This window comes from Oncorhynchus kisutch, linkage group LG15 (genome assembly GCF_002021735.2).
Source record: "Oncorhynchus kisutch isolate 150728-3 linkage group LG15, Okis_V2, whole genome shotgun sequence".
Lineage (NCBI taxonomy): Eukaryota > Metazoa > Chordata > Actinopteri > Salmoniformes > Salmonidae > Oncorhynchus > Oncorhynchus kisutch.
Window position 1 is genome coordinate 3,969,907 of NC_034188.2, and position 10,791 is coordinate 3,980,697.

A 10,791-nucleotide genomic window follows, 5' to 3' on the forward strand; every position below is an offset into this window, starting at 1 on the left:
ACAGGGCCAGACACATGGCCAGACACATGGCCAGACACAGGGCCAGACACAGGGCCATTCACAGTGCCAGACACAGGGCCAGACACAGGGCCAGACACAGGGCCAGACACAGGGCACAGCAGAAAAGACTGACTGCAGCTTTTTCATTTTTGTTGTTGTTGGTGTCATGTTCCAGGTCAAACTAGGAGGAGGTTCCTGACCTCAGCCAGACTTCAGTTCCAGGTCAACTTGTAGGAGAGGTTTTCTGACCTCAGCCAGACTTCATGTTCCAGGTCAACTTGTAGGAGATTTCCTGAACCTCAGCCAGACTTCAAGTTCCAGGTCACTAGGAGGAGGTTTCCGGACCTCAGCCAGACTTCATGTTCAGGTCAACTAGGAGGAGGTTTCCTGACCTCAGCCAGACTTCATGTTCTCCAGGTCAACTAGGAGGAGGTTTTCCTGACCTCAGCCAGACTTCATGTTCCAGGTCAACTATGAGGAGGTTTCCGACCTCAGCCAGACTTCATGTTCCAGGTCAACTAGGAGGAGGTTTCCTGACCTCAGCCAGACTTCATGTTCCAGGTCAACTAGGAGGAGGTTTCCTGACCTCAGCCAGACTTCATGTTCCAGGTCAACTAGGAGGAGGTTTCCTGACCTCAGCCAGACTTAATGTTCCAGGTCAACTAGGAGGGAGTTTCCTGACCTCAGCCAGAGACTTCATGTTCCAGGTCAACTAGGAGGAGTTTCCTGACCTCAGCCAGACTTCATGTTCCAGGTCCACTAGGAGGAGGTTTCCTGACCTCAGCCAGACTTCATGTTCCCAGGTCAACTAGGAGGATGGTTTCCTGACCTCAGCCAGACTTAATGTTCCAGGTCAACTAGGAGGAGGTTTCCTGACCTCAGCCAGACTTCATGTTCCAGGTCAACTAGGAGGAGGTTTCCTGACCTCAGCCAGACTTCATGTTCCAGGTCAACTAGGAGGAGGTTTCCTGACCTCAGCCAGACTTCATGTTCCAGGTCAACTAGGAGGAGGTTTCCTGACCTCAGCCAGACTCATTTCCAGGTCAACTAGGAGGAGGTTTCCTGACCTCAGCCAGACTTCATGTTCCAGGTCAACTAGGAGGAGGTTGCCTGACCTCAGCCAGACTTCATGTTCCAGGTCAACTAGGAGGAGGTTTCCTGACCTCAGCCAGACTTCATGTTCCAGGTCAACTAGGAGGAGGTTTCCTGACCTCAGCCAGACTTCATGTTCCAGGTCAACTAGGAGTAGGTTTCCTGACCTCAGCCAGACTTCATGTTCCCCAGGTCAACTAGGAGGAGGTTTCCTGACCTCAGCCGACTTCATGTTCCAGGTCAACTGGAGGAGGTTTCCTGACCTCAGCAGACTTCATGTTCCAGGTCAACTAGGAGGAGGTTTCCTGACCTCAGCCAGACTTCATGTTCCAGGTCAACTAGGAGGAGGTTTCCTGACCTCAGCCAGGAACGTCAATGTTCCAGGTCAACCTAGGAGGAGGTTTACTGGCCTCAGCCAGACTTCATGTTCCAGGCTTCAAAGGAGGAGGTTTCCCTGACCTCAGCCAGACTTCATGTTCCAGGTCAACTAGGAGGGGTTTCCTGACCTCAGCCAGACTTCATCGTTCCAGGTCAACTAGGAGGAGGTTTCCTGACCTCAGCCAGATTTCCCGGATATTTACATCTTCAATAAATCAGTTTCTTTCCCTCCGTGTTTTGATGATTTTCTTCCCACCTTTTTCAGACCGAGAAAGAACTTTGAGGAGGAGCCAATGGGGGAAGGAAGTCCGTTGAACCAGGAAGTGTTGTTACGCTGTTCATCCTCCAGAGGGCGTACCACCAGCTGAGGTGAGAGATGGACTGTTGTCTGATTCTCATTTTTTTTTTTTTTACCAATTCTTTTTTTAAATAATCGTGAATTTCAAAGCACTTCAAACATAAAGCTACACAGAGAAATGTACAACAAGACCTTAGATCAGTGTCTCTTCAAGGAGTGGTCTCTTCCTCTTCAAGGAGTGGTAGAGAGGACCCTGCCTTCCAGTAAGCTTCATCCTCTTCTTCAGGAGTGGTAGAGAGGACCCTGCCTTCCAGTAAGCTTCATCCTCCTCTTCAAGGAGTGGTAGAGAGGTCCCTGCCTACCAATAAGCTTCATCCTCCTCTTCAAGGAGTGGTAGAGAGGACCCTGCCTTCCAATAATTATATCTCTAATTATTATCCCTTATTTTTGAATAGTACAGGGACAGTCAGAGGTGTTCATAATGGCAACCCTATTCCCTACATAGTGCACTACTATGGGCTCTGGTCAAAGGTAGGGCACTACTATGGGCTCTGGTCAAAAGTAGGGCACTACTATGGGCTCTGGTCAAAGTAGGGCACTACTTTGGGCCCTGGTCAAAAGTAGGGCACTACTATGGCTCTGGTCAAAAGTAGGGCACTACTATGGGCTCTGGTCAAAAGTAGGGCACTACTATGGGCTCTGGTCAAAAGTAGGGCACTACTATGGGCTCTGGGTCAAAAGTAGGGCACTACTATGGGCTCTGGTCAAAAGTAGGGCACTACTTTGGGCCTGGTCCAAAGTAGGGCACTACTATGGGCTCTGGTCAAAAGTAGGGCACTACTTTGGGCCCTGGTCAAAATAGGGCTCTACTATGGGCTCTGGTCAAAAGTAGGGCACTACTTTGGGCCCTGGACAAAAGTAGGGCGCTATATATGAATAGGGTGCCATTTCAGACACTGCATGGAGCAACAGCAGAAAAAGCCAGACACTGTCCAACAGGATATGGCAATCAAGCTAGCTAGCTAGCAGAGAACATTATGGTTGTTAGAGCCACTCCATCAGAGTTCTGGGACTCTAAACAACATCGAGCTAGCTAGCTAGCTAGCCAGAGAACATATGGTTGTTAGAGCCACTCCAATAGAGTTCTGGGATTCTGAACAACACAAGCTAGCTAGCTAGCTAGCCAGAGAACATTATGGTTGTTAGAGCCACTCCAATAGAGTTCTGGGATTCTGAACAACAACAAGCTAGCTAGCTAGCTAGCCAGAGAACATTATGTTGTTAGAGCCACTCCATTAGAGTTCTGGGACTCTAAACAACAACAAGCTAGCTAGCTAGAGAACAGTATGTTTGTTACAACAGCCACTCAATAGCTAGCCAGAGGACAGGATGTAACAGCAATGTCATTCGGCTCTGCCAGGTTGTGGTAGGAGCAGCTGGGAGCATGTGAGGAAAGCTAGCCCCTGTCCAACAGCAGAGACAGAACATCGGTTCTGTTGGAGACAACAAGGTTCAGGGACCGTCACAGTAGCAATAGGACCAGAGGTGGTCAGGAGGACACAGCACACGGACAGAGAGTAGCAGAGAAACAGACAGAAAAGATCTGACAAGTCACACGGACTGCAGAGGAAACCGGAGAGAGACATAGCTACTCTCACAGGGATTAGACTGGACATAACCTGACAGAGATTTAGCTACTCTCACAGGATTAGACTGGACATAACCTGACAGAGACATAGCTACTCTCACAGGGATTAGACTGGACATAACCTGACAGAGACAAAGCTACTCTCACAGGGATTAGACTGGACATAACCTGACAGAGACATGGCTACTCTCACAGGGATTAGACTGGACATAACCTGACAGAGACATAGCTACTCTCACAGGGATTAGACTAGACATAACCTGACAGAGACATAGCTACTCTCACAGGGATTAGACTGGACATAACCTGACAGAGACATAGCTATTCTCTCAGGGATTAGACTGGACATAACCTGACAGAGACACAGCTACTCTCACAGGGATTAGACTGGACATTGCTTTACAGAGACACAGCTACTCTCACAGGATTAGACTGGACATAACCTGACAGAGACATAGCTACTCTCACAGGGATTAGACTGGGACATAACCTGACAGAGACATAGCTACTCTCACAGGGATTAGACTGGACATAACCTGACAGAGACACAGCTACTCTCACAGGGATTAGACTGGACATTGCTTTACAGAGACACAGCTACTCTCACAGGGATTAGACTGGACATAACCTGACAGAGACACAGCTACTCTCACAGGGATTAGACTGGACATTGCTTTACAGAGACACAGCTACTCTCACAGGGATTAGACTGGACATAACCTGACAGAGACACAGCTACTCTCACAGGGATTAGACTGGACATAACCTGATAGAGACACAGCTACTCTCACAGGGATTAGACTGGACATTGCTTTACAGAGACACAGCTACTCTCACAGGGATTAGACTGGACATAACCTGACAGAGACACAGCTACTCTCACAGGGATTAGACTGGACATAACCTGACCAGAGACATAGCTACTCTCACAGGGATTAGACTGGACATAACCTGACAGAGACATAGCTACTCTCACAGGGATTAGACTGGACATAACCTGACAGAGACATAGCTACTCTCACAGGGATTAGACTGGACATCGCTTTACAGAGACATAGCTACTCTCACAGGGATTAGACTGGACATAACCTGACAGAGACACAGCTACTCTCACAGGGATTAGACTGGACATAACCTGACAGAGACACAGCTACTCTCACAGGGATTAGACTGGACATTGCTTTACAGAGACATAGCTACTCTCACAGGGATTAGACTGGACATTGCTTTACAGAGACATAGCTACTCTCACAGGGATTAGACTGGACATAACCTGACAGAGACATAGCTACTCTCACAGGGATTAGACTGGACATAACCTGACAGAGACACAGCTACTCTCACAGGGATTAGACTGGACATTGCTTTACAGAGACATAGCTACTCTCACAGGGATTAGACTGGACATTGCTTTACAGAGACATAGCTACTCTCACAGGGATTAGACTGGACATAACCTGACAGAGACATAGCTACTCTCACAGGGATTAGACTGGACATAACCTGACAGAGACACAGCTAACTCTCACAGGGATTAGACTGGACATTGCTTTACAGAGACATAGCTACTCTCACAGGGATTAGACTGACATTGCTTTACAGAGACATAGCTACTCTCACAGGGATTAGACTGGACATTGCTTTACAGAGACATAGCTACTCTCACAGGGATTAGACTGGACATTGCTTTACAGAGACATAGCTACTCTCACAGGGATTAGACTGGACATTGCTTTAGAGAGACACAGCTACTCTCACAGGGATTAGACTGGACATTGCTTTACAGAGACACAGCTACTCTCACAGGGATTAGACTGGACATAACCTGACAGAGACATAGCTACTCTCACAGGGATTAGACTGGACATTGCTTTACAGAGACATAGCTACTCTCACAGGGATTAGACTGGACATTGCTTTACAGAGACATAGCTACTCTCACAGGGATTAGACTGGACATAACCTGACAGAGACATAGCTACTCTCACAGGGATTAGACTGGACATTGCTTTACAGAGACACGTGTAGAATTCACAATGTTTATCTACCTCTGAAAGGATTTACTGAATACCTTCCCCCTGTCTGTGTCTGTAATAATGTCATCTCACCAGTGGACCCATCGTCCTCGGGGACGGGGACAGGGACAGGGACGTCCCTCTGTCTGTCCCTGGTTGTGAACATAAAAACACAGTTTGTTTGAAGCTTCCAGGTCTGTTATTTCAGGTGGAGTGGCAGAGGAACGAGCATGTGATCGACCCGGTAAGCGAGCCCAACTTCTTGGTGACTGGGGACCGTAATCTGATCATCAAACAGCCAGGCTGGCGGACACGGCCAACTACACCTGCGTGGCCAAGAACATTGTGGCTCGACGCAAGAGTTCCCCCGCCACCGTTCTGGTCTACGGTATGTACACACAGAGATACGTACACACACACAGATATGGATGTACACACACACAGACACACACACACACACTAGGGTAGACAGGGGTTAATGCTTTGTCCAGAGGTTTGGTGACCTACGATTGGGAGCTTCAGAGCAGATCCAAAGAAACAAGAGTTCTGCTGAGAGTTTTGATTATGTTGTGACTGAGTGGCAAGCCTGATGAACTTTTCATCAAACACACGTGCCTACGCATACGTAGTGCACACACACACACACACACACACAGACACACACACACACACACACACAGACACACACACATAAACACACAGCCCTGTTTTTTTTTCATGTTGCCACATCTCGAAACCCCCATAAACTGACTCTGTGTTTTATATGATGTCAGATAGTTCCCTCTGCCAGCGGAAAATAAACAGGTACAGAAACCACCTCAAATCTTCCAGTATCTTTATAGTAACAACTGGTCTATACAGACAGCTGATATAGTAACAACTAGTCTATACAGACAGCTGATATAGTAACAACTGGTCTATACAGACAGCTGATATAGTAACAACTAGTCTATACAGACAGCTGATATAGTAACAACTGGTCTATACAGACAGCTGATATAGTAACACTAGTCTATACAGACAGCTGATATAGTAAACACTGGTCTATACAGACAGCTGATATAGTAACAACTAGTCTATACAGACAGCTGATATAGTAACAACTGGTCGATACAGACAGCTGATATAGTAACAACTAGTCTATACAGACAGCTGATATAGTAACAACTGGTCTATACAGACAGCTGATATAGTAACAACTGGTCTATACAGACAGCTGATATAGTAACAACTGGTCTATACAGACAGCTGATATAGTAACAACTGGTTTATACAGACAGCTGATATAGTAACAACTGGTCTATACAGACAGCTGATATAGTAACAACTGGTCTATACAGACAGCTGATATAGTAACAACTGGTTTATACAGACAGCTGATATAGTAACAACTGGTCTATACAGACAGCTGATATAGTAACAACTGGTCTATACAGACAGCTGATATAGTAACAACTGGTTTATACAGACAGCTGATATAGTAACAACTGGTCTATACAGACAGCTGATATAGTAACAACTGGTCTATACAGACAGCTGATATAGTAACAACTGGTCTATACAGACAGCTGATATAGTAACAACTGGTTTATACAGACAGCTGATATAGTAACAACTGGTCTATACAGACAGCTGATATAGTAACAACTGGTCTATACAGACAGCTGATATAGTAACAACTGGTCTATACAGACAGCTGATATAGTAACAACTGGTTTATACAGACAGCTGATATAGTAACAACTGGTCTATACAGACAGCTGATATAGTAACAACTGGTCTATACAGACAGCTGATATAGTAACAACTGGTCTATACAGACAGCAGATATAGTAACAACTGGTCTATACAGACAGCTGATATAGTAACAACTGGTCTATACAGACAGCTGATATAGTAACAACTAGTCTATACAGACAGCTGATATAGTAACAACTAGTCTATACAGACAGCTGATATAGTAACAACTAGTCTATACAGACAGCTGATATAGTAACAACTGGTCTATACAGACAGCTGATATAGTAACAACGGTCTATACAGACAGCTGATATAGTAACAACTAGTCTATACAGACAGCTGATATAGTAAACAACTGGTCTATACAGACAGCTGATATAGTAACAACTAGTCTATACAGACAGCTGATATAGTAACAACTAGTCTATACAGACAGCTGATATAGTAACAACTAGTCTATACAGACAGCTGATATAGTAACAACTAGTCTATACAGACAGCTGATATAGTAACAACTGGTCTATACAGACAGCTGATATAGTAACAACTGGTCTATACAGACAGCTGATATAGTAACAACTAGTCTATACAGACAGCTGATATAGTAACAACTGGTCTATACAGACAACTGATATAGTAACAACTAGTCTATACAGACAGCTGATATAGTAACAACTATCTATACAGACAGCTGATATAGTAACAACTAGTCGATACAGACAGCTGATATAGTAACAACTAGTCTATGCAGACAGATGATATAGTAACAACTAGTCTAGTACAGACAGCTGATATAGTAACAACTAGTCTATACAGACAGCTTGATATAGTAACAACTGGTCTATACAGACAACTGATATAGTAACAACTAGTCTATACAGACAGCTGATATAGTAACAACTAGTCTATACAGACAGCTGATATAGTAACAACTAGTCTATACAGACAGCTGATATAGTAACAACTAGTCATCAGACAGATGATATAGTAACAACTAGTCTATACAGACGCTGATATAGTACAACTTGTCTATACAGACAGCTGATATAGTAACAACTGGTCTACACAGACAGCTGATATTAGTAACACTGGTCTATACAGACAGCTGATATAGTAACAACTGGTCTATACAGACAGCTGATATAGTAACAACTAGTCTATACAGACAGCTGATATAGTAACAACTAGTCTAGACAGCTGATATAGTAACAACTGGTCTATACAGACAGCTGATATAGTAACAACTAGTCTATACAGACAGCTGATATAGTAACAACTAGTCTATACAGACAGCTGATATAGTAACAACTGTTCTATACAGACAGCTGATATAGTAACAACTGGTCTATACAGACAGCTGATATAGTAACAACTAGTCTATACAGACAGCTGATATAGTAACAACTAGTCTATACAGACACAGACAGCTGATATAGTAACAACTGGTCTATACAGACAGCTGATATAGTAACAACTAGTCTATACAGACACAGACAGCTGATATAGTAACAACTAGTCTATACAGACAGCTGATATAGTAACAACTAGTCTATACAGACAGCTGATATAGTAACAACTGGTCTATACAGACAGCTGATATAGTAACAACTAGTCTATACAGACACAGACAGCTGATATAGTAACAACTGGTCTATAGTAACAACTAGTCTATACAGACAGCTGATATAGTAACAACTAGTCTATACAGACAGCTGATATAGTAACAACTAGTCTATACAGATAGCTGATATAGTAACAACTAGTCTATACAGACACAGACAGCTGATATAGTAACAACTAGTCTATACAGACACAGACAGCTGATATAGTAACAACTAGTCTATACAGACACAGACAGCTGATATAGTAACAACTAGTCTATACAGACACACACAGCTGATATAGTAACAACTAGTCTATACAGACACAGACAGCTGATATAGTAACAACTAGTCTATACAGACAGCTGATATAGTAACAACTAGTCTATACAGACAGCTGATATAGTAACAACTGGTCTATACAGACACAGACAGCTGATATAGTAACAACTAGTCTATACAGACACACACAGCTGATATAGTAACAACTAGTCTATACAGACACACACAGCTGATATAGTAACAACTAGTCTATACAGACAGCTGATATAGTAACAACTAGTCTATACAGACAGCTGATATAGTAACAACTGGTCTATACAGACACAGACAGATGATATAGTAACAACTAGTCTATACAGATAGCTGATATAGTAACAACTAGTCTATACAGACACAGACAGCTGATATAGTAACAACTAGTCTATACAGACACAGACAGCTGATATAGTAACAACTAGTCTATACAGACACAGACAGCTGATATAGTAACAACTAGTCTATACAGACACACACAGCTGATATAGTAACAACTAGTCTATACCGACAGCTGATATAGTAACAACTAGTCTATACAGACAGCTGATATAGTAACAACTAGTCTATACAGACAGCTGATATAGTAACAACTGGTCTATACAGACACAGACAGCTGATATAGTAACAACTAGTCTATACAGACACACACAGCTGATATAGTAACAACTAGTCTATACAGACACACACAGCTGATATAGTAACAACTAGTCTATACAGACAGCTGATATAGTAACAACTAGTCTATACAGACAGCTGATATAGTAACAACTGGTCTATACAGACACAGACAGCTGATATAGTAACAACTAGTCTATACAGACAGCTGATATAGTAACAACTGGTCTATACAGACACAGACAGCAGATATAGTAACAACTAGTCTATACAGACAGCTGATATAGTAACAACTAGTCTATACAGACACAGCAGCTGATATAGTAACAACTAGTCTATACCGACAGCTGATATAGTAACAACTAGTCTATACAGACAGCTGATATAGTAACAACTAGTCTATACAGACAGCTGATATAGTAACAACTAGTCTATACAGACAGCTGATATAGTAACAACTAGTCTATACAGATAGCTGATATAGTAACAACTAGTCTATACAGACACAGACAGCTGATATAGTAACAACTAGTCTATACAGACACAGACAGCTGATATAGTAACAACTAGTCTATACAGACACACACAGCTGATATAGTAACAACTAGTCTATACAGACACACACAGCTGATATAGTAACAACTAGTCTATACAGACAGCTGATATAGTAACAACTAGTCTATACAGACAGCTGATATAGTAACAACTGGTCTATACAGACACAGACAGCTGATATAGTAACAACTAGTCTATACAGACAGCTGATATAGTAACAACTGGTCTATACAGACACAGACAGCAGATATAGTAACAACTAGTCTATACAGACAGCTGATATAGTAACAACTAGTCTATACAGACACAGACAGCTGATATAGTAACAACTAGTCTATACCGACAGCTGATATAGTAACAACTAGTCTATACAGACATCTGATATAGTAACAACTAGTCTATACAGACAGCTGATATAGTAACAACTAGTCTATACAGACAGCTGATATAGTAACAACTAGTCTATACAGATAGCTGATATAGTAACAACTAGTCTATACAGACACAGACAGCTGATATAGTAACAACTAG

General features: G+C 42.9%; 1 protein-coding gene across 1 annotated transcript in view; it reads left to right on the plus strand.

Moving 5' to 3' along the window:
* The window catches only part of LOC116353669 (netrin receptor UNC5C-like), a 23,405-nt gene extending 21,620 nt beyond the window's left edge, over positions 1-1,785 (plus strand). The window contains exons 3-4 of the mRNA XM_031791330.1: positions 1,285-1,476; positions 1,736-1,785. Coding sequence (XP_031647190.1) covers positions 1,285-1,476; positions 1,736-1,785 — 242 coding nt within the window. The remainder of the gene's footprint in view (positions 1-1,284; positions 1,477-1,735) is intronic.
* Positions 1,786-10,791: the final 9,006 nt, after the last annotated feature.